Here is a 27,382-nt window from a genome sequence, read left to right as displayed (position 1 = left end):
AGGACCCCCCAATACCCCCCAAATACCCCCCAGTACCCCAGGACCCCCCAAATACCCCCTTAATACCCTCTAATACCCCCTAATACCCCCTAATACTTGTCTAATAACCCAAAATACTCCCCCAATACCCTGCAGGACCCCCTAATACCTCCCTAATACCCTCTAATACTCCCTAATACCTCCCTAATAGCTCCCAGGACCCCCAAATACCCCCCAAATACCCCCCAATACCCCCAGGACCCCCAAATACCCCCCAAATACCCTCTAATACCCACTGATACCTTCCTAATACCTCCCAAATACCCTCTAATACCTCCCCAATACCTCCTAATACTCCCTTAATACCCTCAAATAGCCTCCAGGACCCCCAAATACCCCCCCAGGACCCCCAAGTACCCCTTAGACCCCCTAATAGCGGCCTAATACTCCCTAATACCTCTCTAATACCTTCCTAATACCTCCCTAATACCTCCCTAATACTCCTCAGAACCCCAAATAACCCCCTAATACCCCATCAGGACCCCCAAATACCCTCCTAATACTCCCTAATGCTCCTCTGACCCCCAAATACCCCTCTAATTGCCCCCAGGACCCCCAAATATCCCCTAATACCCATCAGGACCCCCTAATACCTCCCTAATACCCCCAGGACCCCTTAATACCCCCAAATACCCGCCTAATACCCCCTAATATCCCCTAATACCTTCCTAGTACCCCCTAATACCCCTCAGACCCCCAAATACCCCCCTAGTACCTCCCAGGACCCCCTAATACCCCCCAAATACCCCCCAATACCCCCAGGACCCCCAAATACCCCCCAAATACCCTCTAATACCCACTAATACCTTCCTAATACCTCCCAAATACCCTCTAATACATCCCCAATACCTCCTAATACTCCCTTAATACCCTCAAATAGCCTCCAGGACCCCCAAATACCCCCCCAGGACCCCCAAGTACCCCTTAGACCCCCTAATAGCGGCCTAATACTCCCTAATACCTCTCTAATACCTCCCTAATACCTCCCTAATACCTGTCTAATGCTCCTCAGAACCCCCAAAAAACCCCTAATACCCCATCAGGACCCCCAAATACCCCTCTAATACCCCCTAATGCTCCTCTGATCCCCAAATACCCGTCTAATTCCCCCCAGGACCCCCAAATATCCCCTAATACCTATCAGGACCCCCTAATAGCTCCTAATACCCCCCTAATACACCCTAATACTCTCCAAATACCCCCCCAGACCCTCTAATACCCATCAGGACTGCCTAATACCTCCCTAATACCCCTCAGGACCCCCCAAACACCCCCCAAATAGCCCCTAATACCCCCCAAATAGCCCCCAAACACTCCCCAGGCCCCCTAATACCCCTCTAATACCCCCCCAACAGCCCCCAGACCCCCTAATACCCTCCAGATAACCCCCTGGATCCTCTAATACCCCCCAAACACCCACCAGGAGCCCCTAATACTCTCTAATAGGCTTCTAATAGGCTTCTAATACCCCCTTGATTGCTTAGTAATGCCTTAATAGACGTTAATAGGTCCTAATAGCCTTTTAAAAGCTCTTAATAGTGTCATAATAGCTGTTAATATTCTTTGATGGCTTGTAATAGCCCCTATTAGTACCTAATAATGTCATTATAGCCCATAATAGTCTTGTAATAGCTTTTAACGGCACCCTAAAAGCACTTAATAGCTCCTTAATGGTCTATAGTAAATTATTAGTGGTGTCTAATATCGCTAATAGCTCCTTGTATCATTTTAATGGCCCCAAATAGTCCCCCAATAGCTTTTAATTTTCTCTAATAGCTCTTAATATCTCTTTAATAGCCACTAATACCATTCTAGTGGCCCTTAATAGCCCGTAACATGCTCAGTAGCCCCTAATAGTCCCTTAATAGCTCTTAGTACCCTTTAATGTGCTCTTAACAACTACTAATGTTCTTCTAATAGTTCTTAATACTGTTCTAATAGTCCCTAATAGCCCCTAATGCTCTTAATAGACCTTAATGGCTCTCTAATAGACCTTAATAGGTTTCTAATAGCTCCTAGTTGCTTCTTAAGGCACTTAATAGCACTTAATAGCTCTGTAATAGCCCCTAATAGTTCTTAGTGGCCTATAACACCCCCAGGTAGCCACAAATATTCCCTTAATAGTTGTTATTAGCCCTTAATAGCTCTTTAATAGTACATAGTAATTAGTGATAGGCCTTTAATAGACCCTAGGGTGCTCTAATAGATGCTAATACCCCACTAATAATTGCCTAATAGGGCACTAATAAAGGTTAATAGAGGCTAATAAGCTGCTAATAGCTGCCTGAGAGCCCCCCCCCGGCCTTTTCAGACCCCGTGACACCCCCTGACACCCCGCGACACCCCGCGACACCCCGCCAACACCCGGCGACGCGCTGTTGCCCCCCCCCAGGTACGGGCTGGCGGCGGCGGCGGCGGCGGCGCTGGGCGACGGGCTGGGCCCCCTCCTGCCCCGCGTGGTGCCCCTGCTGCTGGGGGCCCTGCGGCGGCCCCCCGCCCCGGTGAGTGCCCGGGGGGGCCGGAGACCCCCGAAATCGGACTCGGGGGGGCGGGAAACCCCCATGATGCACCTCGGGGGGGCGGGAAACCCCCATAATGCACCTCGGGGGGGCGGGAAACCCCCCAAATCTGCCTGGAACCCCCCATAATGCACCTCGGGGGGGCTGGAAACCCCTATAATCCTCCTTGGGGGGGCTGGAAATACCCATAATGCACCTGGAGGGGCCTGGAAACCCCCAAAATTGGCCTCGGGGGGGCTGGAAATACCCATAATGCACCTCGGGGGGCCTGGAAACCCCCATAATCCTCCTCGGGGGGTCTGGAAACCCCCATAATGCACCTCGGGGGGGCTGCAAACCCCCATAATCCTCCTTGCGGGGGCTGGAAACCCCCAAAATTGGCCTCGGGGGGGCTGGAAACCCCATAATGCACCTGGAGGGGCCTGGAAACCCCCATAATGCACCTCGGGGGGGCTGGAAACCCCCCAAATCTGCCTGGAAACCCCCAAAATGCACCTCGGGGGGGCCTTGAAATACCCATAATGCACCTCGGGGGGCCTTGAAACCCCCCAAATCTGCCCGGAAACCCCCATAATCCTCCTCGGGGGGCCTTGAAATACCCATAATGCACCTCGGGGGGCCTTGAAACCCCCCAAATCTGCCCGGAAACCCCCATAATCCTCCTCGGGGGGCCTTGAAATACCCATAATGCACCTCGGGGGGCCTGGAAACCCCCATAATGCACCTCGGGGGGGCTGGAACCCCCCCAAATCTGCCTGGAAACCCCCATAATGCACCTCGGGGGGGCTGGAAACCCCTATAATCCTCCTTGGGGGGGCTGGAAATACCCATAATGCACCTGGAGGGGCCTGGAAACCCCCAAAATTGGCCTCGGGGGGGCCTGGAAACCCCCATAATGCACCTCGGGGGGCCTGGAAACCCCCATAATGCACCTCGGGGGGCCTTGAAATACCCATAATCCACCTCGGGGGGGCTGGAAACCCCCATAATGCACCTCGGGGGCCCTTGAAACCCCCAAAATCTGCCCGGAAACCCCCATAATCCCCTTCGGGGGCCCTCGAAACCCACAAATCTGCCCGGAAACCCCCATGATGCACCTCGGGGGGGCTGGAAACCCCCAAAATCTGCCTGGAAACCCCCATAATGCACCTCGGGGGGCCTTGAAATACCCATAATGCACCTCGGGGGGGCGGAAACCCCCATAATCCTCCTCGGGGGCCCTTGAAACCCCCAAATCTGCCTGGAAACCCCCATAATGCACCTCGGGGGGCCTGGAAATACCCATAATGCACCTCGGGGGGCCTGGAAACCCCCATAATCCTCCTCGGGGGGGCTGGAAACCCCCATAATGCACCTCGGGGGGCCTGGAAACCCCCATAATGCACCTCGGGGGGGCTGGAAACCCCCAAAATCTGCCTGGAAACCCCCATAATCCACCTCGGGGGGGGCGGAAACCCCCATAATCCTCCTCGGGGGCCCTTGAAACCCCCCAAATCTGCCTGGAAACCCCCATAATCCTCCTCGGGGGGCCTTGAAACCCCCCAAATCTGCCCGGAAACCCCCAAAATGCACCTCGGGGGGCCTCAAAATACCCATAATCCACCTCGGGGGGGCTGGAAATACCCATAATCCTCCTCGGGGGCCCTTGAAACCCCCAAAATCGGCCTCGGGGGCCCTCGAAACCCCCCAAATCCGCCCGGAAACCCCCATAATGCACCTCGGGGGGCCTGGAAATACCCATAATGCACCTCGGTGGCGGGGGGGGGGGAGGGGAACCCCCTGAGCTGACCCCGCCCCCTCCCTTGGCCCCGCCCAGGCGGCGCCGGCGGCGCCCGATTCGTTCCTGCTCTTCGAGGACGGCGATGATGCGGACGAGGGGGCGGAGCCTATGGAGGAGGACGGCGAGGAGGAGGAGGAGCTTCTGGAGTGAGGGGGCGGGGCCGAAGGGGGGCGGGGCTCAGTGGGGGGTGGGCGGGGCCCGGTGCTGACCCCGCCCCCCTCCTCTGGCCCCGCCCCCCAGGGTGGAGGTGGGCGGAGCCTACGCCCAGGAGCTGGAGGAGGCCTGCGAGGCCCTGGGGGAGGTCGCCGAGCACTGCGGGTAACTGGGAGCACTGGGAGGGACTGGGAGGGGTAACTGGGAGCACTGGGAGGGACTGGGAGCACTGGGAGAGGTAACTGGGGGGACTGGGAGGGGGTAAGTGGGAGCACTGTGGGTAACGGAGCACTGGGAGGGGCTGGGAGGGGTAACTGGGAGCACTGGGAGGGGTAACAGGGGCCTGGGAGGGACTGGGAGCACTGGGAGGGGTAACTGGGGGGACTGGGAGGGGTAACAGGGGGCACTGGGAGGGGGTAAGTGGGAGCACTGCGGGTAACTGGGAGCACTGGGAGGGACTGGGAGGGGTAACAGGGGGCACTGGGAGGGGGTAAGTGGGAGCACTGCGGGTAACTGGGAGCACTGGGAGGGCCTGGGAGCACTGGGAGGGACTGGGAGGGGTAACTGGGAGCACTGGGAGGGGTAACAGGGGGGACTGGGAGGGGCTGGGAGCAGTGGGAGGCGATACTGGAAGCACTGGGAGGGACTGGGAGCACTGGGAGAGGTAACTGGGAGGAACTGAGAGCACTAGGGGGGTAACTGGGGGGACTGGGAGGGACTGGGGGGACTGGGAGGGGGTAATTGGGAGCACTGGGAGGGACTGGGAGATCTGGGAGAGGTAACTGGGGGGCACTGGGAGAGACTGGGGGGACTGGGAGGGGATAACTGGGAGCGCTTGGAGGGGGCACTGGGGGTTACTGGTGTCACTGGTGCCCCCCCAGCGCCGCCTTCCTGCCCTATGTGGAGCCCAGTCTGGAGGCCATGTTGGAGCTGCTGCAGGTGAGCCGGACGCCTGGGCCCCTCCCGGACGCCTGGGCCCCTCCCGGACGCCTGGGCCCCTTCCCCGGACGCCTGGGCCCCTCCCCGGACGCCTGGGCCCCTTTCCCGGACACCTGGGCCCCTTCCCCGGACGCCTGGGCCCCTTCCCCGGACGCCTGGGCCCCTTTCCCGGACGCCTGGGCCCCTCCCCGGACGCCTGGGCCCCTTTCCCGGACACCTGGGCCCTTTTCCCGGACACCTGGGCCCCTCCCCGGACGCCTGGGCCCCTTTCCCGGACACCTGGGCCCCTCCCCGGACGCCTGGGCCCTTTTCCCGGACGCCTGGGCCCCGTTTCCCGGACGCCTGGGCCCTTTTCCCGGACGCCTGGGCCCTTCCCCGGATGCCTGGGCCCTTCCCCGGACGCCTGGGCCCTTTCCCGGACACCTGGGCCCCTCCCCGGACGCCTGGGCCCCTCTCCCGGACGCCTGGGCCCTTTCCCAGACACCTGGGCCCCTCCCCGGACGCCTGGGCCCCTCTCCCGGACGCCTGGGCCCTTCCCCGGACGCCTGGGCCCTTCCCGGACGCCTGGGCCCTTCCCGGACGCCTGGGCCCTTTTCCCGGACGCCTGGGCCCCTTTCCCGGACGCCTGGGCCCCTCTCCCGGACGCCTGGGCCCCTCCCCGGACGCCTGGGCCCTTTTCCCGGACGCCTGGGCCCCTTTCCCGGACGCCTGGGCCCCTCTCCCGGACACCTGGGCCCCTCCCCGGACGCCTGGGCCCCTCCCCGGACGCCTGGGCCCCTCTCCCGGACGCCTGGGCCCTTCCCCGGACGCCTGGGCCCCTCTCCCGGACGCCTGGGCCCCTTTCCCGGACGCCTGGGCCCCTTTCCCGGACGCCTGGGCCCTCTCCCGGATGCCTGGGCCCTTCCCCGGACACCTGGGCCCCTCTCCCGGATGCCTGGGCCCCTTCCCCGCACGCCAGGGCCCCTCCCGGACGCCTGGGCCCCTCCCCGGGTGACGGGCAGGACAGTTCCCGCAGGCGGGGGTGCGGGGAGCCGCCTACACCAGCCTGGGCTGCCTGTGCGTGGGGCTGTACCCGCCGGGGGACCCCGGGCCGCACCACGACCCCGGTGAGCGTTTGGGGCGAAAAACCCCGCTTTTGGGGCAAAACGGGCGCGACGGGAGGGGGGAAAACCTGTTTCGGGGGCAAAAAACGCCGTTTCGCGGCGGTTTTGGGGCCTGTTGGCGTTTTGGGGGGAAAATGCCCCATTTTGGGGTGGTTTGAGGCTTTTTTTGGGGTGTTTCGAGGGGGGTTGGGGGTTCTGGGGCTGCCTGAGCGCTCTGGGGGTGATTTGGGGTGTTTCAGGGTGTTGTGGGGCTGTTGTGGGGCTGTCTCAGGGTGTTTCTGGGCCTGTTTCAGGGTGTTCTGGGGCTGTCTCAGGGTGTTTGGGGGTGTTTCAGGGTGTTGTGGGGCTGTTTGGGGCTGTTTTGGGTTATTTCAGAGTGTTCCAGGGTGTTCCAGGCCTGTTTTGGGCTGTTTCGGGGTGTTCTGGGGCTGTTCTGGGGTGTTTCAGGGTGTTCCAGGTCTGTTTGGGGGTGTTCTGGGGGTGTTCTGGGGCTGTTTCAGGGTGTTTCAGGCTGTTCTGGGGCTGTTCTGGGGCTGTTTGGGGGTGTTTTGGGGCTGTTTGGGGCTCTTTTGGGGTGTTTTGGGCTGTTTTGGGGTCTTTCAGGGTGTTCTGGGACTGTTCTGGGGGCATTTCATGGTGTTTTAGGCCTCTTTTGGGGTGTTTCGGGGTGTTCTGGGGCTGTTTCGGGGTGTTTCAGGGTGTTCTGGGGCTGTTTTGGTGTTGTTTAGGGGTGTTCTAGGCCTGTTTCGGGGTGTTTCATGGTGTTCTGGGGGCGTTCTGGAGTGTTTCAGGGTGTTCTGGGGCTGTTTTGGGGTGTTTCAGGGTGTTCTGGGGCTGTTTGGGGGTGTTCTGGGGCCATTTTGGGGGTGCTTCAGGGTGTTCTGGGGCTGTTGTGGGGCTCTTTTGGGGTGTTCGGGGCTCTTTTGGGGTGTTCGGGGGTGTTCTAGGTCTGTTTTGGGGTATTTCAGGGTGTTTCGGGCCTGTTAGGGGCTGTTTCAGGGTGTTGTGGGGCTGTTGTGGGGCTGTTGTGGGGCTGTTGTGGGGCTGTTTGGGGCTGTTTGGGGCTGTTTGGGGCTCTTTTGGGGTGCTCTGGGAGTGTTTTGCGGTGTTTCAGGGTGTTTTGGGGCTGTTCCAGGGTGTTTCAGGGTGTTCAGGGTCTGTTTGGGGGTGTTCCGGGGCTGTTTTGGGGTGTTTCAGGGTGTTCTGGGGCTGTTTTGGGGTGTTTTGGTGTTGTTTGGGGCTATTTGGGGCTCTTTTGAGGTGTTTTGGGGTGTTCTGGGGTCTTTCAGGGTGTTCCGGGGCTGTTTTGGGGTGTTTCAGGGTGTTCTGGGGCTGTTTGGGGGTGTTCTGGGGCTGTTTCGGGGTGTTTCAGGGTGTTCTAGGCCTGTTTTGGGGCTGTTTGGGGGTGTTTTGGTGTTGTTTGGGGCTGTTTGGGGGTGTTTCGGGGTGTTTTGGTGTTGTTTGGGGCTGTTTGGGGGTGTTCCGGGGCTGTTTCGGGGTGTTTCGGGGTGTTCTAGGGTTGTTCTGGGGTATTCTGGGGCTCTTTCGGGGTGTTTCGGGGTGTTGTAGGGTTGTTCTGGGGCTGTTTTGGTGTTGTTTGGGGCTCTTTCGGGGTGTTTCAGGGTGTTCTAGGGTTGTTCTGGGGTGTTCTGGGGTATTCTGGGGCTCTTTCCGGGTGTTTCGGGGTGTTGTAGGGTTGTTCTGGGGCTGTTTTGGTGTTGTTTGGGGCTCTTTCGGGGTGTTTTGGGGTGTTCTAGGGTTGTTCTGGGGTATTTTGGGGCTCTTTCGGGGTGTTTCAGGGTGTTCTAGGCCTGTTTTGGGGTATTTTGGTGTTGTTTGGGGCTGTTTGGGGGTGTTTGGGGGTGTTTTGGTGTTGTTTGGGGGTGTTTTGGTGTTGTTTGGGGCTGTTTGGGGGTGTTCCGGGGCTGTTTCGGGGTGTTTCAGGGTGTTCCGGGGCTGTTTGGGGGTCTTTTGGTGTTGTTTGGGGCTGTTTGGGGGTGTTCTGGGGCTGTTTCGGGGTGTTTCGGGGTGTTTCGGGGTTGTTCTGGGGTATTCTGGGGCTCTTTCGGGGTGTTTCGGGGTGTTGTAGGCCTGTTTTGGGGCTGTTTGGGGGTGTTTTGGTGTTGTTTGGGGCTGTTTCGGGGTGTTTTGGGGCTGTTTGGGGGTGTTTCGGGGTGTTTTGGTGTTGTTTGGGGCTGTTTGGGGGTGTTCCGGGGCTCTTTCGGGGTGTTTCAGGCTGTTGTAGGGTTGTTCTGGGGCTGTTTTGGGGCTGTTCGGGGCTGTTCGGGGGGGGTTCCGGGGGGTGTTGGCCGGGTGTGCGGGGCGGCGGCGGCGGGGGTTGCTGACGGCGGTTGTGTCCCCCGGTGTGCGGCAGCGCGTCAGGCGGCGGCGGGGCGGGCGGCGGGGGCCCTGGCCGGGGGGGCGGGGGCCGAGCGGGGGCCGGGGGCGGCGGGGGGGGCCCTGGGGGCCCTGGGCCGGGTGCTGGGCCGTTGCCCCCCCGCCGCCGCCGCCCCCCCCGCCCGCCTGCCCCCCCTCTGCCGCCTCCTGCGCGACGTCCTCGCCGGCCAGGTACCGGGGGGGGGCACGGGGGGGGGGAGTTGGGGCTGGGGGGGGCTATGGGGGGCTATGGGGGGGCTATTGGGGGGGTTTGGGGGGGCTGGGGGGGCTATGGGGGGTTGGGGGGGTCATGGGGGGGCTATTGGGGGCTGGGGGGGCTATGGGGGGGCTATTGGGGGGGTTTGGGGGGGCTATGGGGGGGCTGTTGGGGGGTCATGGGGGGCTATTGGGGGGGTTGAGGGGCTATGGGGGGTTTGGGGGGGATATGGGGGGGCTATTGGGGTTGGGGGGGTCATGGGGGGGCTATTGGGGGGGTTTGGGGGTCATGGGGGGGATTGGGGCTATGGGGGGGCTATTGGGGGGGTCATGGGGGGCTATTGGGGCTGGGGGGACTATTGGGGGGGTCATGGGGGGGCTATTGGGGGGGTCATGGGGGGCTATGGGGGGGTTGGGGGGGTTGGGGGGGTCATGGGGGGGCTATTGGGGGGTTTGGGGGTCATGGGGGGCATTGGGGCTGGGGGGGCTATTGGGGGGGTCATGGGGGGGCTATTGGGGGGGTTTGGGGGGTCATGGGGGGCTATGGGGGGGCTATTGGGTGGGTCATGGGGGGGTCATGGGGGGGATTGGGGCTATGGGGGGGCTATTGGGGGCTGGGGGGGCTATGGGGGGGCTATTGGGGGGGTTGGGGGGGTCATGGGGGGGCTATTGGGGGGGTTGGGGGGGCAATGGGGGGGTATTGGGGGCTGGGGGGGCTATTGGGAGGGATTGGGGGGCTGTGGGGGGGCGATTGGGGGGATTGGGGGGCAATTGGGGGGCAATAAGGGCTGGGGGGGCCATTGGGGGTTCGGGGGGGTCTTGGGGGGGCTATTGGGGGCCATTGGGGGGCTATTGGGGGTGATCGGGGGGGTCGTGGGAGGGATTGGAGGGGCTATAGGGGCTGGGGGGGCTATTGGGGGGTGATTGGGGGTCTCGGGGGGCTATTGGGGGCAATTGGGGGGGCAATTGGGGGGCAATAAGGGCTGGGGGGGCCATTGGGGGGCGATTGGGGGTGACTGGGGGGGCTATTGGGATTGGGGGGGCAATTGGGGGTCTTGGGGGGGCGACGGGGGGGTCCCGGGGGGGGATTTGGGGGCGAACGGGGCCATTCGGGGTCTCCCCCCCCCCCCCCAGGTGCCCTGTCTGCAGCCCGGGGCCGGCGAGGAGGAGGAGGACGAGGAGGAAGAGCAGGTCGGGGGGGGGGGGGGGGATCGGGGGGGTTTTGGGGGGGTCCCGGGGGGGGTTGGGGGTCCCTGGGAGTATTGGGGGGGTCCTTGGGGGGGGTTTGGGGTGTTTGGGGTATTTTGGGGGTGTTTTGGGTATTTTGCAGGTGTTTTGGGGGTGTTTGGGGGTGTTTTGGGGGTGTTTGGGGGTGTTTTGAGGGTGTTTGGGGGCGTTTGGGGTGTTTTCGGGGTGTTTTGGGGCTATCGGGGTATTTGGGGGTGTTTGGGGGTGTTTGGGGGTGTTTGGGGGCATTTGGGTGTGTCTGGGGGTGTTTTGAGGGTGTTTGGGGGCGTTTGGGGTGTTTTCGGGGTGTTTTCGGGGTGTTTTGGGGTTATCGGGGTGTTTGGGGGTGTTTGGGGGTGTTTGGGGGTATTTTAGGGGTGTTTGGGGGTGTTCAGTGGTGTTCTGGGGGTATATGGGGGTGTTTTGGGGTATTTTGGGGGGGTTTGGGGTGTTTGGGGGGATTTTGGGGGTGTTTGGAGTTATTTGAGGGTCTTTCAGGGGCATTTGGGGGTGTTTGGGGGTATTTTGGGGGTGTTTTGGGGTGTTTGGGGGGGTTTGGGGGGGTTTGGAGTTATTTGGGGGTCTTTTGGGGGCATTTGGGGGTGTTTGGGGTATTTTGCGGGTGTTTGGGGGGCGTTTGGGGGTATTTGGGGGTGTTTGGGGGTGTTTGGAGTTATGTGGGGGTGTTTGGGGGTGTTCTGGGGTTATTTGGGCATGTTTTGGGGGTGTTTGGGGGTATTTGGGTGTGTTTGGGCTATTTGGGGGTGTTTGGGGGGTGTTTTGAGGGTGTTTGGGGGCATTTGGGGTGTTTTCGGGGTATTTGGCCGTGTTTTGGGGGTGTTTGGGGGTATTTTAGGGGTGTTTGGGGGTGTTCAGTGGTGTTCTGGGGGTATATGGGGGTGTTTTGGGGTATTTTGGGGGTGTTTAGGGGTGTTTTGGGGGTATTTGGGGGGTATTTGGTGGTTGGGGGTGTTTAGGGGTGTCTTGGGGGTGTTTGGGGGTATTTTAGGGGTGTTTAGGGATGTTCTGGGGGTATATGAGGGTCTTTTGGGGGTATTTGGGGGTGTTTTAGGGGTATTTTGGGGGTGTTTGGGGGTATTTTGGGATGTTTGGGGGTATTTGGGGCTATTTTGGGGGTGTTTGGGGGGTATGTGGGTGTTTTGGGGGGTATTTTAGGGGTGTTTGGAGGTGTTTCGGGATGGTCTGGGGGTATATGAGGGTCTTTTGGGGGTATTTGGGGGTGTTTTAGGGGTATTTGGGGAGTGTTTTGGGATATTTGGGGGGAGTTTGGGGGTGTTTGGGGGTGTTTGGGGGGTGTTTCAGGGTATCTGGGGGTGTTTTGGGGGGTATTTGGGGGGTGTTTTGGGGTATTTGGGGGAGTTTGGGGGTGTTTTGGGGGTGTTTTGGGGGTATTTGGGGGTGTTTTGGGGGTGTTTCAGGGTATCTGGGGGTGTTTTGGGGGTGTTTTGGGGGTATTTGGGGGTGTTTTGGGGGTATTTGGGGGTATCTGGGGGTGTTTTGGGGGTGTTTTGGGGGTGTTTGGGGGTGTTCTGGGGGTGCTGAGGCCTCCCCCCCCCCCTTGCAGGCGGAGGCGGCGGCGGAGGTGCGGGAGCTGGCGGGGGAGGTGCTGGTGGCCCTGGCCGAGGCCGTGGGGGGGGAACTGGCCCCCCACCTCGACGAGCTGCTGCCGCTCCTGCTCGCCCGCCTGGTAGGGGCCCAGGCGTCCGGGAGGGGCCCAGGCGTCCAGGGGAGGGGCCCAGGTGTCCGGGAAGGGGCCCAGGCGTCCGGGGAGGGGCCCAGGCGTCCGGGAAAAGGGCCCAGGCGTCCGGGGAAGGGCCCAGGCGTCCGGGGGAGGGGCCCAGGTGTCTGGGAAAGGGCCCAGGTGTTCGGGGAGGGGCCCAGGTGTCCGGGACGAGGGGCCCAGGCGTCCGGGAGAGGGCCCAGAAGAGTGGGGAAGGGGCCCAGGCGTCCGGGAGGGACCCAGGCATCCGGGGAAGGGGCCCAGGCGTCCGGGAGGGGCCCAGGCATCCGGGGAAGGGGCCCAGGCGTCCGGGAAAGGGGCCCAGGCGTCCAGGAGAGGGCCCAGAAGAGTGGGGAAGGGGCCCAGGTGTCCGGGAGGGACCCAGGCGTCTGGGAAGGGGCCCAGGCATCCGGGGAAGGGGCCCAGGCGTCCGGGAAAAGGGCCCAGGCGTCCGGGAGAGGGGCCCAGGCGTCCGGGGAAAGGGCCCCGGTGTCCAGGAAAAGGGCCCAGGCGTCCGGGGAAGGGGCCCAGGCGTCCGGGGGCCCCGGCACTCACACGCGTTCCCCTCCCCCCCCCCAGGAGCCGCGGTGCAGCGTGGGGGAGCGCTCGTGGGCGGCGGCCACGCTGGCGGGGGTGGGCGGGGCGCTGGGCGTGGCCTCCGCCCCGCTGCTGCCCCGCCTTGTCCCCGCCCTGGGGGCGGCGGCCGGGGGCGACGCCCACCCGGAGGTGCGGGCCAACGCCCTCCACGCCCTGGGCCGCCTCGCCGCCGCCGCCGGCCCCGCCCTCGGCCCGTATCCTCCCCACGGCCACGCCCCTTCCGGGGGCGAGGACACGCCCCCTTCCGGGGACAGGCCACGCCCCTTCCGGTGGAGGGTGGGCTCCGCCCCCCCCCCCTTTCTTCAGCATGGAGGGCTTGGGGGGAGGATGGGGAGGGGGGAACCAATGGGGAGGCCACGCCCCCTGTGTGCTAAGCCACGCCCCCTTGTAGCCACGCCCCCTTGTAGCCACGCCCCCCTTATAGAAGTGGCTCTTCCCCCCCCCCCCCCCGGGGGACGTTCTGCCTTGGCCACGCCCACAGCGCGCAGCCCCGCCCCCTCCCCGGCGACGTTCCGCCTTGGCCCCGCCCCCGCTCTGAAGCCCCGCCCCCTTCCCCGGGGAACCCCACCCTGGCCACGCCCCCTTCCCATAGCCCCGCCCCCTCCCCGGACGTTCTGCCCTGGCCACGCCCCCATTCTGAAGCCCCGCCCCCTTCCCCGGGGAGTTCCGCCCTGGCCACGCCCCCTTCCCCATAGCCCCGCCCCCTCCCCGGATGTTCTGCCCTGGCCACGCCCCCTTCGCGCAGCCCCGCCCCCTCCCGGGGATGTTCCACCCTGGCCACGCCCCCATCCCATAGCCCCGCCCCATCCACGGGGACGTTCTGTCCTGGCCACGCCCCCTTCCCGCAGCCCCGCCCCATCCCCGGCAACGTCCCGCCCTGGCCCCGCCCCCCCTCGGCGCTTGCCCCGCCCCCTGGGGGGTGACGTCACGGCCTGGCCCCGCCCCTTGATGCGGCAGGCGGGGGGCGGCGGCAGCGGCGCGGGAGGGGCCCGGGGGAGGAGGAGGAGGAGGGAGGGGGTGGGGGTTCCCCGAGGCCCCGCCCCCCGGGGGGATGACGTCACGCGCTGGCCCCGCCCCTTTCCTTGACGCGGCAGGCAGGGGGCGGGGCTGCGGGCGCTGCTGGGGGCGGCGGCGGCGCGGGAGGGGCCGGGGCGGGTGCGGGACAACGCGTGCGGGGCTCTGGCCCGCCTGGGGGGCGCCCTGCCCCCCCCCGAGGTACTGGGGGCACTGGGGGGCACTGGGAGGGCACTGGGAGGGGACTGGGAGGCGCTGGGAGGGGACTGGGAGGGCACTGAGAGGGGACTGGGAGGCACTGGGGGGCACTGGGAGGGGACTGGGAGGCACTGGGAGGGGACTGGGAGGCACTGGGGGGCACTGGGAGGGGACTGGGGGGCACTGGGAGGGGACTGGGAGGCACTGGGAGGGGACTGGGAGGGGACTGGGGGGCACTGGGGGGGGACTGGGAGGGGGTGGGGGGCACTGGGAAGCACTGGGAGGGGATGGGGGGGCACTGGGAGGGGGTGGGGGGCACTGGGAGGGGACTGGGAGGGGACTGGGAGGGGACTGGGAGGGGATGGGGGGCACTGGGAGGGGACTGGGAGCCACTGGGAAGCACTGGGAGGGGACTGGGAGGGAATGGGAGGCACTGGGAGGGGGTGGGGGGGACTGGGAGGCACTGGGAGGCACTGGGAGGGACTGGGGGGGACTGGGAGGCAGTGGGAGGGGACTGGGAGCCACTGGGGGGCACTGGGAGGGGATGGGGGGGCACTGGGAGGCACTGGGAGGGGACTGGTAGGGGACTGGGAGCCACTGGGGGGCACTGGGAAGCACTGGGAGGGGACTGGGAGGCAGTGGGAGGGGACTGGGAGGGACTGGGGGGCACTGGGAGGGGGTGGGAGAGCACTGGGAGGCACTGGGAGGGGACTGGTAGGGGACTGGGAGCCACTGGGGGGCACTGGGAAGCACTGGGAGGGGACTGGGAGGCAGTGGGAGGGGACTGGGAGGCACTGGGAGTGGGTGGGGGGGATTGGGAGGGGTTATGTGGCACTGGGAGGGGGCTGGGAGGAGACTGGGAGGGGATGGGGGGACTGGGAGGGGACTGGGGGGGCACTGGGAAGGACTGGGGGGACTGGGAAGGGGACTGGGAGGGACTGGGGGGGCACTGGGAAGGACTGGGGGGACTGGGAGTAACTGGGAAGGGCACTGGGAGGCACTGGGAGTCACTGGTGGGGGCACTGGGAGGCACTGGGAGGCACTGGGGGGGGTGTTATTCCCCGGGGGGGGGTATTTACCCGCCCCCCCCCCCCCAGGCGGGGCTGGTGCTGCCGCTGCTGCTGCCGGCGCTGCCGCTGGCCGAGGACTGGGAGGAGGAACCGGCCGTACTGGGATTCCTGCTGGGGCTGCGGGGCTCCCAGTTCGAACTGGTGGGACTGGGGGGGGCCCTGGGGGGGGATTTGGGGGGTCCGGGGGGGGATTTGGGGGTCCCCGGGGGGGGTTCGGGGGGGGTCCCGGCCCTACTGGGCTTCCTGCTGGGGCTGCGGGGCTCCCAGTTTGAACTGGTGGGACTGGGGGGGTCCTGGGGGGGGTTTCAGGGGGGTATTTGGGGTCCTGGGGGGTATTTGGGGGTCTCGGGGGGGTATTTGGGGTCCTGGGGGGGTTTCAGGGGGGTATTTGGGGTCCTCGGGGGGTATTTGGGGGTCTCGGGGGGGTATTTGGGGTCCTCGGGGGGGTATTTGGGGTCCTGGGGGGGTTTCAGGGGGGTATTTGGGGGTCTCGGGGGGGTATTTGGGGGTCTCGGGGGGGTATTTGGGGTCCTCGGGGGGGTATTTGGGGTCCTGGGGGGGGGTTCAGGGGGGTATTTGGGGTCCCTGGGGGGTATTTGGGGGTCCTGGGGGGGTATTTGGGGTCCTGGGGGGGTTTCAGGGGGGTATTTGGGGTCCTCGGGGGGGTATTTGGGGTCCTGGGGGGGGGTTCAGGGGGGTATTTGGGGTCCCTGGGGGGTATTTGGGGCCCTGGGGGGGTCCCTGGACAGCCTGCGGGGGGGGGGGATTCACCCCTGGGCGGCTGTATTTACCCCCCGCGGGGTGTTGTTTGCCCCCAGAGAGGGTGTAGTTGCCCTGTGGGGGGGTATTTGCCCCCTGGGCGGGTGTATTTGTCCCCCTGTGCGGGTGTATCTGCCCCCGGGCGGGTGTATCTGCCCCGAGAGCGGGTGTATTTGCCCCCCGGGCGGGTGTATTTGCCCCTGGGTGGGTGTATTTCCCCCCCGGCGGGTGTATCTGCCCCGAGAGTGGGTGTATTTGCCCCCCGGGCGGGTGTATTTGCCCCCCGGGCGGGTGTATTTCCCCCCCGGACAGGTGTATTTGCCCCCCGGGCGGGTGTATCTGCCCCTGGGCGGGTGTATTTGTCCCCCTGGGCGGGTGTATTTCCCCCCCGGACAGGTGTATTTGCCCCCCGGACAGGTGTATTTGCCCCCTGGGTGGGTGTATTTGCCCCCGGGCGGGTGTATTCCCCCCCCGGGCGGGTGTATCTGCCGCCGGCTGTGCGTGACCTACCCCGTCCCCGCAGCTGGCCGAGCACACAGGCGAGCTGGTGCGGGTGTGCGGCAGCATCGTGGGCAACCCCCGCCTGTCCCCCGGTACGGGGGGGTGTAACGGGGGGGGGGGTTGGGGTGACGAGAGGGTGTTCGGGGTGGTGGGGTGGTTTTTGGGGGGTATTTGGGGGTGTTTGAGGTGGTGTTTGGGGGTTAGAGGGTGGTTTGGGTGTAACTGGGGTGACAAGGTGGTTTTTATGGGGTATTTGGGGTGACAATGTTGTATTTGGGGGTATTTGGGGGTATTTGGGGTGACAATGTTGTATTTGGGGGTATTTGGGGGGTGTTTGGGGGTATTTAAGGGGTATTTGGGGTGACAATGTTGTATTTGGTGGTATTTGGGGGTATTTGGGGTGACAATGTTGTGTTTGGGGGTATTTGGGGGGTGTTTGGGGGTATTTAAGGGGTATTTGGGGTGACAATGTTGTATTTGGGGGTATTTGAGGGGTGTTTGGGGGTATTTGAGGGGTATTTGGGGTGACAATGTTGTGTTTGGGGGTATTTGGGGGGTATTTGGGGGTATTTAAGGGGTATTTGGGGTGACAATGTTGTATTTGGGGGTATTTGGGGGGTATTTGGGGGTATTTAAGGGGTATTTGGGGTGACAATGTTGTGTTTGGGGGTATTTGGGGGTATTTGAGCAGTATTTAGGGGGTATTTGGGGGTATTTAAGGGGTATTTGGGGTGACAATGTTGTGTTTGGGGGTATTTGAGGGGTGTTTGGGGGTATTTGGGGGGTATTTGGGGTGACAATGTTGTGTTTGGGGGTATTTGGGGGGTATTTAAGGGGTATTTGGGGTGACAATGTTGTGTTTGGGGGTATTTGGGCGGTGTTTGGGGGTATTTAAGGGGTATTTGGGGTGACAATGTTGTGTTTAGGGGTATTTGAGGGGTGTTCGGGGGTATTTAAGGGGTATTTGGGGTGACAATGTTGTGTTTGGGGGTATTTGGGGGTATTTGGGGGGTATCTGGGGTGACAATGTTGTGTTTAGGGGTATTTGAGGGGTATTTGGGGGTATTTAAGGGGTATTTGGGGTGACAGTGTTTTGTTTGGGGGTATTTGGGGGGTATTTGGGGGTATTTAAGGGGTATTTGGGGTGACAATGTTGTGTTTGGGGGTATTTGGGGGGTATTTAAGGGGTATTTGGGGTGACAATGTTGTGTTTGGGGTATTTGGGGGGTATTTAAGGAGTATTTGGGGTGACAATGTTGTGTTTGGGGGTATTTGGGGGGTATTTGGGGGTATTTAAGGGGTATTTGGGGTGACAATGTTGTATTTGGGGGTATTTGGGGGGTATTTAAGGGGTATTTGGGGTGACAATGTTGTATTTGGGGGTATTTGGGGGGTATTTGGGGGTATTTAAGGGGTATTTGGGGTGACAATGTTGTGTTTGGGGGTATTTGGGCGGTGTTTGGGGGTATTTAAGGGGTATTTGGGGTGACAATGTTGTGTTTAGGGGTATTTGAGGGGTGTTCGGGGGTATTTAAGGGGTATTTGGGGTGACAATGTTGTGTTTGGGGGTATTTGGGGGTATTTGGGGGGTATCTGGGGTGACAATGTTGTGTTTAGGGGTATTTGAGGGGTATTTGGGGGTATTTAAGGGGTATTTGGGGTGACAGTGTTTTGTTTGGGGGTATTTGGGGGTATTTAAGGGGTATTTGGGGTGACAATGTTGTGTTTGGGGGTATTTGGGGGGTATTTAAGGGGTATTTGGGGTGACAATGTTGTGTTTGGGGGTATTTGAGGGGCATTTAGGGGGTATTTAAGGGGTATTTGGGGTGACAATGTGTTTGGGGGTATTTGAGGGGTGTTTGGGGGTATTTGAGGGGTATTTGGGGTGACAATGTTGTATTTGGGGGTATTTGAGGGGTATTTGAGGGGTATTTGGGGGTATTTAAGGGGTATTTGGGGTGACAATGTTGTATTTGGGGGGCATTTGGGGGGTGTTTGGGGGTATTTGGGGGGTATTTGGGGGGTATTTAAGGGGTATTTGGGGTGACAATGTTGTGTTTGGGGGTATTTGGGGGGCGTTTGGGGGTATTTGGGGGGTGTTTGGGGGTATTTAAGGGGTATTTGGGGTGACAATGTTGTGTTTAGGGGCATTTGAGGGGTGTTTGGGGGTATTTGGGGGGTATTTGAGGGGTATTTGGGGGTATTTAAGGGGTATTTGGGGTGACAATGTTGTATTTGGGGGTATTTGGGGGGTATTTGGGGGTATTTGGGGGGTATTTGGGGGTATTTAAGGGGTATTTGGGGTGACAATGTTGTGTTTGGGGGTATTTGAGGGGTGTTTGGGGGTATTTAGGGGGTATTTGGGGTGACAATGTTGTGTTTGGGGGTATTTGGGGGTATTTAAGGGGTATTTGGGGTGACAATGTTGTGTTTGGGGGTATTTAAGGGGTATTTAAGGGGTATTTGGGGTGACAATGTTGTATTTGGGGGTATTTGGGGGGTATTTAAGGGGTATTTGGGGTGACAATGTTGTGTTTGGGGGTATTTGGGGGGTATTTGGGGTGACAATGTTGTGTTTGGGGGGTATTTGGGGGGTATTTAAGGGGTATTTAAGGGGTATTTGGGGGGTATTTGGGGGTATTTAAGGGGTATTTAAGGGGTATTTGAGGGGTATTTAAGGGGTATTTGGGGGTGTGGGGGCGCGGCGCGGTGGGGCTGACCTCCCCCCCCGTGTCCCCCCCCGTCAGAGGCGGAGGCGGGGCTGCGGGCGCTGCTGGGGGAGGTGGCGGCCGGGCGCCCCGAGGCGGCGGGGGAGGCGCTGGCCCGGCTGCCCCCCGACGCCGCCGCCCGCCTCCGCCACGCCCTGCGCTGGCCCCGCCCCCCGGTGAGTGACAGCACCCCGCTACAGCCGCGACACCCCCGCTACAGCCGCGCGTCCCGAAAGGGCACCCGCACGCCCCCAAAGCGCGACCACACGTCCCCAGATACCCCCAAAGTACAGCCGCACGCCCCCAGATACCCCCAAAGTACAGCCGCACGCCCCCAAAGGCAACCAGACGCCCCCAGATACCCCCAAAGTACAGCCGGACGCCCCCAGATACCCCCAAAGTACAGCCGCACGCCCCCCAACTACAGCCGCGACACCCCCGCTACAGCCGCCCGCCCCGAAAGGGCACCCGCACACCCCCAAAGCGCGACCAGACGTCCCCAGATACCCCCAAAGTACAGCCGGCCACCCCCAGATACCCCCAAAGTACAGCCGCACACCCCCGAACTACAGCTGTGCGCCTCCGAAGGGCAACCAGACACCTCCAGATACCCCCAAACTACAGCCACACACCCCCAGATACCCCCAAAGTACAGCCGGACGCCCCCAGATACCCCCAAAGTACAGTCGGACGCCCCCAGATACCCCCAAAGTACAGCCGCACGCCCCCAAAGGCAACCAGACACCCCCAGATACCCCCAAAGTACAGTCAGACACCCCCAGATACTCCCAAAGTACAGCCGGACGCCCCCAGATACCCCCAAAGTACAGCCGCATGCCCCCAAAGGCAACCAGACACCCCCAGATACCCCCAAAATACAGTCAGACACCCCCAGATACCCCCAAAGTACAGCCGGACACCCCCAGATACCCCCAAAGTACAGCCGCACGCCCCCCAACTACAGCCCCGCGCCCCCAAAGGCAACCAGACACCCCCAGATACCCCCAAACTACAGCCACACACCCCCAAACTACAACCCTGCACCCCCACAGTACAGCCGCACACCTCCAAAGTACAGCCGCATGCCTCCAAACAGCAACCAAACAGCCCCAGGTACCCCCGAACTACAGTCAGACACCCCAAATTACAGCCGCACACCCCCAAACTACAGCTGTGCGCCTCCAAAGGGCAACCAGAACCCCCAGATACCCCCAAAGTACAGCCGGACACCCCCAACTACAGCCCCACACTCCTACAGTGCAGCCAGACACCCCTGAAGTACAGCTGGGTGCCCCCCAACACCCCTGAAGTACAGCCCCAGGACCTCGAAGCACAGCCGGACACCCCCAACTAACCCCAAAGCGGGGCCCTGTGACCCCTACGTACAGCCGGACACCCCCAAACACCCCCCAAAGTACAGCCGGACACCCCCAACCCCCCCACAAAGCACAGGCAGAGGCCGTGAAACACCCGTGAAGTACAGCTTTGCGCCCCCAAAGCACAACCGGACGCCCCGGGAACAGCCCCAAAGTACAACCGGAGGCCCCCAACCCCCCCCACGCGCCCTCCCCGGGTCGGGTCCTTGGTCCTCCCGGTGACGGCTGATGTCACCGGGGGGGGCGGGGCCAGCGGTGACGTCACGCTGTTGCCGGCAGGACACCGTCACCGCCCCGTCGCCGGGAGGCTCCTGACGTCAGCGCGAGGTCGCCGCGGCGCCGGGGCAATAAAGGGGTCGCGGAGCGGCCGGGGGTGTCGCTTGCCTGTCCGTGGGGCCGGGACTGACGCGTCCGTGGGGCCGGGAGTGACGTGTCCGTGGTGTCTCCATGGGGCCGGGATTGACGTATCTATGGGGCCGGGACTGACATGTCTGTGGGGCTTCCGTGGGGCTGGGACTGATGTATCCGTGGGGCCGGGATTGACGTGTCCATGGAGTCGCCGTGGGGCCGGGATTGACGTGTCCGTGGGGCCGATCCTGGTGCATCTGTGGGGCTGGGACTGACCTGTCCGTGGGGCCTCCATGGGGCCAGGATTGACGCATCCATGGGGCTGCGACTGACGTATCTATGGGGCTGGGATTGACGTGTCCATGGCGTCGCCGTGGGGCTGGGACTGACGTGTCCGTGGGGCCAGGATTGACGCATCCATGGGGCTGCGATTGACGTTTCTATGGGGCCGGGATTGACGTGTCCATGGCGTCGCTGTGGGGCTGGGACTGACCTGTCCGTGGGGCCTCCATGGGGCCGGGATTGACGTATCTATGGGGCTGGGACTGACGTGTCCGTGAGGCCGATCCTGGCGCGTCCGTGGGGCCGGGATTGACGTATCTATGGGGCTGCGATTGACGTGTCCGTGGGGCTGAGCTTGGCGTATCCGTGGGTCCGGGCTTGGCGTGTCCGTGGGGCGTCCGTGGGGCGTCCGTGGGGCAGCCCCGCCCCTCAGCGCGGCGCCGGGTGGGGGAAGCGGGGGCCCAGCCCCACGGCGATGGGGCCGTAGGGCCGGGCCTGCTCCAGCCGCACGACCCGGGCGCCGCAGAGCTCTGCGTGTGGGGCAGGGACACGCGTGTGGGGCAGCGACACGCGTGTGGGGCAGGGACACGCGTGTGGGGCGGGGGGACACGCGTGTGGGGCGGCCCCACGGCGACACTCACCCAGCAGCAGGGCGAAGAGGCGGCTGACGAGGTCCCGGGCGGCGCCGGGGGGCAGCAGCGAGGTCAGAGCTGCCCCCCCGGTGCGGGAGAGCTCCGCCAGCACCTGCCTGCGGGGAGGGGCCCAGGCGTCCGGGGAAGGGCCCAGGCGTCCGGGAAAAGGGCCCAGGCGTCCGGGAAGGGGCCCAGGCGTCCGGGAAAGGGGCCCAGGCGTCCGGGAGGGGCCCAGGCGTCCGGGAAAGGGGCCCAGGCGTCCGGGGAGGGGCCCAGGCGTCCGGGGAGGGGCCCAGGCGTCCGGGAAAGGGCCCAGGCGTCCGGGAAAGGGGCCCTGGCGTCCGGGAGGGGCCCAGGCGTCCGGGAAAGGGCCCAGGCGTCCGGGAAAGGGGCCCAGGTGTCCGGGGAGGGGCCCAGGCGTCCGGGAAAGGGCCCAGGCGTCCGGGAAAGGGGCCCAGAATAGTGGGGAAAGGGCCCAGGCGTCCGGGGAGGGGCCCAGGCGTCCGGGAAAAGGGGCCCAGGCGTCCGGGAAAGGGCCCAGGCGTCCGGGAAAAGGGTCCAGGCGTCCGGAAAAAGGGGCCCAGGCGTTCGGGAAAAGGGACCCAGGCGTTCGGGAAAAGGGACCCAGGCGTTCGGGACGGGCCCAGGCGTCCGGGAGGGGCCCAGGCGTCCGTGAAGGGGCCCAGGCGTCCGGGAGGGGGGTCCCAGGCGTCCGGCGGGGGGGCCCCGGGGCGGGCGGTACCTGCGCAGGTCGGCCATGCTGGGGGCGGGGCCGGGCGGCAGTTCGGGTTCGGGCCCCTCGGGGACCTCGGGCAGCGCCGGGGGGGCGGGAGGCGCCGGGGGGCTGCGGGAAGCGGGGGCGGGGTTAATGCCTGCCCCACAGGCGTCCCCCTGCCCCACACGTGGGGGTCCCGCCCCACACGTACCGCCGCTCCTCGGGGGGGGGCAGCCGGGGCCGCAGCTCCTCCTCCGTCACCTCCAGGGAGATCTCTGGGGGGGGGGTGTGGGGGGGAGGCCGCCGCTGCCCCACGGCGACCCACAGCCGCCCAACTGCCCCACGGCAACCCCCAACTGCCCCATGGGACCCACAACCACCCCCCCAGCGCCCCATGGGACCCACAACAGCCCCAGGGTGACCCACAGCCGCCCCACAACCACCCTACAGTGACCCACAGCTGCCCCACGGGACCCACAACTGCCCCACAACCGCCCCACGGGACCCACAACTGCCCCACAACCGCCCCATGGGACCCACAACCGCCCCCCCAGCGCCCCATGGGACCCACAACAGCCCCATGGGACCCACAACTGCCCCACAACCACCCTACAGTGACCCACAGCTGCGCCACGGGACCCACAACCACCCCATGGGACCCACAGCCGCCCCCCAACTGCCCCACGGGACCCACAACCGCCCCACAACCACCCTACAGTGACCCACAGCTGCCTCACGGGACCCACAACTGCTCCACGGGACCCACAACTGCCCCACAACTGCCCCATGGGACCCACAACAGCCCCAGGGTGACCCACAGCTGCCCCACAACCACCCTACAGTGACCCACAGCTGCCCCACGGGACCCACAACTGCCCCACAACCGCCCCACGGGACCCACAACTGCCCCACAACTGCCCCATGGCGACCCCCAACTGCCCCACGGGACCCACAACCGCCCCATGGGACCCACAACTGCCCCACAACCACCCTACAGTGACCCACAGCTGCGCCACGGGACCCACAACCACCCCATGGGACCCACAGCCGCCCCCCAACTGCCCCACGGGACCCACAACCGCCCCACAACCACCCTACAGTGACCCACAGCTGCCTCACGGGACACACAACTGCTCCACGGGACCCACAACTGCCCCACAACCACCCCATGGGACCCACAACAGCCCCAGGGTGACCCACAGCCGCCCCACAACCACCCTACAGTGACCCACAGCTGCCCCATGGGACCCACAACCGCCCCCCCAGCGCCCCATGGGACCCACAAGAGCCCCAGGGTGACCCACAGCCGCCCCACAACCACCCTACAGTGACCCACAGCTGCCCCACGGGACCCACAACTGCCCCACAACCGCCCCATGGGACCCACAACAGCCCCAGGGTGTCTCACAGCTGCCCCACAACCACCCTACAGTGACCCACAGCTGCCCCACGGGACCCACAACTGCCCCACAACCGCCCCATGGGACCCACAACAGCCCCAAGGTGACCCACAACTGCCCCACAAGCGCTCCCTGGACCCACAACTGCCCCGTAACCGCCCTACAGTGACCCACGGCTGCCCCACAGCACCAAGAACTGCCCCACGGCGACCCACAGCCATGCTACGGGACCCACAACTGTCCCACGGCAACAACTGCCCCATGGGCCCCACAACTGCCCCACAACCACCCCACAGTGAGCCACAGCCACCCCATGGGACCCACAACTGCCCCACGAGTGACCCACAGCATCCGCAACTGCCCCATGGTGACCCACAACTGCCCCATGGCGACCCACAACTGCCCCATAGTGACCCACAACTGCCCCAAACCACCCCACAACCACCCCATGGTGACCCACAGCTGCCCCACGGTGACCCACAACCGCCCCACGGCGCCGTGGCGGGGGGGGGGTCACTCACCCGAGACGGGCAGCGCCGGGATGCTGGGCTCCAGCGCCTCACGCGGCACCTGGGGGGCCGGACGCCTGGGTCCCCTCCTGGACGCCTGGGCCCCTCTCCCGGACGCCTGGGCCCCTTCCCCGGACGCCTGGGCCCCTCTCCCGGACACCTGGGTCCCTGCCCGGACGCCTGGGCCCCTCCCTGGACGCCTGGGCCCCTTTCCCGGAGGCCTGGGCCCCTTCCCGGACGCCTGGGCGCTTTTCCCGGACACCTGGGCCCCTTTCCCGGATGCCTGGGCCCCTCTCCCGGACGCCTGGGCCCTTTTCCTGGATGCCTGGGCCCCTCCCGGACGCCTGGGCCCCTTTCCCGGACGCCTGGGCCCTTTTCCCGGACGCCTGGGTCCCCTCCCCGGACGCCTGGGCCCCTTTTCCCGGACACCTGGGTCCCTGCCCGGACGCCTGGGCCCTTCCCGGACGCCTGGGCCCCTTTCCCGGACGCCTGGGCCCCTTTTCCCGGACGCCTGGGCCCTTCCCGGACGCCTGGGCCCCTTCCCGGACGCCTGGGCCCCTTTTCCCGGATGCCTGGGCCCTTCCCGGACGCCTGGGCCCCTGTCCCGGACACCTGGGCCCCTTCCCGGACGCCTGGGCCCCTTCCCCGGACGCCTGGGCCCCTCACCTCGACCTCGCTGGGGATCTCCGGGGGGGGCGGGGCCACGGGGGGCCCCGGGCGGGCGCAGCGGCTCCACAGCGGCTCCAGCTCCGGGGGGAGCCAACCTGGGGGGGGAGGGTCAGCGGGGCCGGACGCCTGGGCCCCTCCCGGACGCCTGGGCCCTTTTCCCCGGACGCCTGGGCCCCCGCTCACCGCAGGTCGGGGCGCGCAGCAGCTCAGCGGGGCTCCGGCGCCTCTTCGCGGGGGGCTCCAGCAGCACCTGGGGGGCAGAGCCGGACGCCTGGGCCCCTTCCCGGACGCCTGGGCCCCTTTCCCGGTCGCCTGGGCCCCTCTCCCGGACGCCTGGGCCCCTTTCCCTGGACACCTGGGCCCCTCTCCCGGACGCCTGGGCCCCTCTCCCGGACGCCTGGGCCCTCTCCCGGACGCCTGGGCCCTTTTCCCGGACGCCGGGGCCCCTCTCCCGGACGCCTGGGCCCCTCTCCCGGACACCTGTGTCCCTTTCCCGGACGCCTGGGCCCCTTCCCAACCACATGGGCCCCTCTCCCAGACACCGGGGCCCTTCCCCGGACGCCTGGGCCCCTTCCCGGACGCCTGGGCCCCTCCCCTGGACGCCAGGGCCCTCTCCCGGATGCCTGGGCCCTCTCCCGGACGCCTGGGCCCTTTTCCCGGACGCCGGGGCCCTCTCCCGGACGCCTGGGCCCCTCCCCGGACGCCTGGGCCCTCCCTGGACGCCGGGGCCCTCTCCCGGACGCCGGGGCCCCTTTCCCGGACGCCTGGGCCCTCTCCCGGACGCCTGGGCCCCCCTCTCCCGGACGCCTGGGCCCTCTCCCGGACGCCGGGGCCCCTCTCCCGGACGCCTGGGCCCCTCTCCCGGACGCCTGGGCCCCCCTCTCCCGGACGCCTGGGCCCCTTTCCCGGTCGCCTGGGCCCCTTTCCCGGACGCCTGGGCCCTTTACCGGACGCCTGGGCCCCCCTCTCCCGGACGCCTGGGCCCTCTCCCGGACGCCTGGGCCCTCTCCCGGACGCCGGGGCCCTCACCAGGGGGCGGCAGTGGCCGTGGGGCAGCAGCAGTTGCGCTCGCAGCGTCTCGGGCGGCAGCTGGGGCTGGAGGTCGAGGAGGGGGGGGCGGCGGCGGGGGGGGGCCTGCGCCCGCCCCACACGTCAGCCTGCCCCACACGTCTGCCCCACACATTGCCCTGCCCCACACGTTGCCCTGCCCCACACGTTGCCCTGCCCCACACATTGCTACTGCCCCACATGGCCCCCTGCCCCACACGTTCCCCTGCCCCACACGTCCCTCCCAGCCCCACATGGTCCCCTGCCCCACGTGTCTGCCCCAGCCCCACACATTTCCCTGCCCCACACGTTGCTACTGCCCCACATGTCCCCCCCAGCCCCACACATCTGCCTCCGCCCCATGTCACCCTGTCACCCTGCCCCACATGTGAACCTGACCCACACGTCTACCCCAGCCCCACACGTCCCCCCCAGCCCCACACATCACCCTGCCCCACACGTTCCCCTGCCCCACATGCTCCCCTGCCCCACACATTTCCTCCAGCCCCACAACCCTCCCAGCCCCACACATCCCCCCCAGCCCCACACGTCCCCCCCGGCCCCACATGTCACCCCAGCCCCACACGTCCCCCCCGGCCCCACAGGCACCTCGGGGGGGGGTGGGGGCAGGACGGGCTCCTCCGGGGGCCTCGGCACTGGGGGGGCAGAGACGGCGCTGGGGGGCTGCCCCATAAGTGCCCCCCCGCCCCATAACTGCCCCCCTGCCCCATAAGTGCCCCCCCGCCCCATAACTGCCCCCCCGCCCCACATGTACCCCCCCCAAGTGCCTCTGCCCCACAAGTGCCCCTGCCCCACAAGTGCCCCCCTGCCCTACATGTGCCCCCCAAGTGTCCCCCCACCCCACATGTCTCCCTGCCCCACAAGTTCCTCCTGCCCCCTAAGTACCCCCCTGCCCCCCAAGTGTCTCTCCTGGCCCCACAAGTGCCCCCCCTGCCCCCCCACCCCATGAGTGTCCCCCCTGCCCCCCAAGTGCTTCCCCTGCCCCCCAAGTGTCTCTCCTGGCCCCACAAGTGCCTCCCCTGCCCCCCAAGTGCCCCCCCACCCCACAAGTGTCCCTGCTGCCCCACAAGTGCCCCCCTGCCCAAGCACCACCTGCCCCCCAAGTGCCCCCCACCCCATAAGTGACCCCTGCCCCCTAAGTGCCTCCCCTGCCCCATAAGTGCCTCCCCCGCCCCCCAAGTGCCCCCCAAGTGCTCACCGCGGGGGGGGGGCGGCGGCACCTCCTCAGGCAGCTCCTCCACTGTGGGGCCGGGCGGCCGCGCCGTGGGGCTGGGACCCACACGGGGACCCGCCCCGGGGCTCCGGCCCCACAAGTGCCCCCCAAGGGCCTCTGCTGCCCCCCAAGTGGCTCCACTGCCCCCCAAGTGCTCCCCCAGCCCCGTAAGTGTCCCCCAAACACCCTCCCTGCCCCATAAGTACCCCTCAGGGCCCCCTCTGCCCCAT

The 27,382-nt window shown here is 65.1% G+C and overlaps 2 protein-coding genes across 8 annotated transcripts; one reads left to right on the top strand and one right to left on the bottom strand.

Moving 5' to 3' along the window:
- Nucleotides 1-1,811: 1,811 nt before the first annotated feature.
- On the top strand, nt 1,812-21,062 carry LOC135325878 (importin-4-like). 7 transcript variants are annotated; one of them, XM_064503856.1, is made up of 14 exons: nt 2,337-2,540; nt 4,375-4,484; nt 4,579-4,656; nt 5,373-5,430; nt 6,437-6,536; nt 8,908-9,101; nt 10,260-10,316; nt 11,938-12,060; nt 12,673-12,884; nt 13,785-13,905; nt 15,000-15,113; nt 16,149-16,324; nt 18,980-19,116; nt 20,596-21,062. In XM_064503856.1, the coding sequence occupies exons 2-14, from the start codon at nt 4,447-4,449 to the stop codon at nt 20,937-20,939; spliced, it is 1,752 nt and encodes a 583-aa protein (XP_064359926.1). In that variant the 5' UTR covers nt 2,337-2,540; nt 4,375-4,446; the 3' UTR covers nt 20,940-21,062. The 7 variants fall into 7 exon arrangements, with proteins under 7 accessions (XP_064359927.1, XP_064359928.1, XP_064359926.1 ...); XM_064503860.1 differs by having other exon boundaries at nt 2,341-2,540; nt 13,789-13,905; nt 16,255-16,324; nt 20,596-20,737; XM_064503861.1 differs by having other exon boundaries at nt 2,344-2,540; nt 16,255-16,324; nt 20,596-20,684.
- LOC135325879 (meiotic recombination protein REC8 homolog) lies at nt 20,406-26,121 on the bottom strand. Its single transcript, XM_064503864.1, has 9 exons — nt 26,104-26,121; nt 25,901-26,005; nt 25,055-25,121; nt 24,869-24,966; nt 24,215-24,263; nt 22,505-22,568; nt 22,321-22,422; nt 21,588-21,694; nt 20,406-21,476 (listed from the first exon to the last, which is right to left on the bottom strand). Exons 1-9 carry the CDS (start codon nt 26,119-26,121, stop codon nt 21,376-21,378), a joined length of 711 nt encoding a protein of 236 aa, XP_064359934.1. The 3' UTR covers nt 20,406-21,375.
- Between the last annotated feature and the right edge of the window lie 1,261 nt (nt 26,122-27,382).

Source organism: Dromaius novaehollandiae, unplaced genomic scaffold (genome assembly GCF_036370855.1).
Source record: "Dromaius novaehollandiae isolate bDroNov1 unplaced genomic scaffold, bDroNov1.hap1 HAP1_SCAFFOLD_217, whole genome shotgun sequence".
NCBI lineage: Eukaryota > Metazoa > Chordata > Aves > Casuariiformes > Dromaiidae > Dromaius > Dromaius novaehollandiae.
Note: the sequence above shows the minus strand (reverse complement) of the source record. Positions and strands in the feature narration are given on the sequence as shown.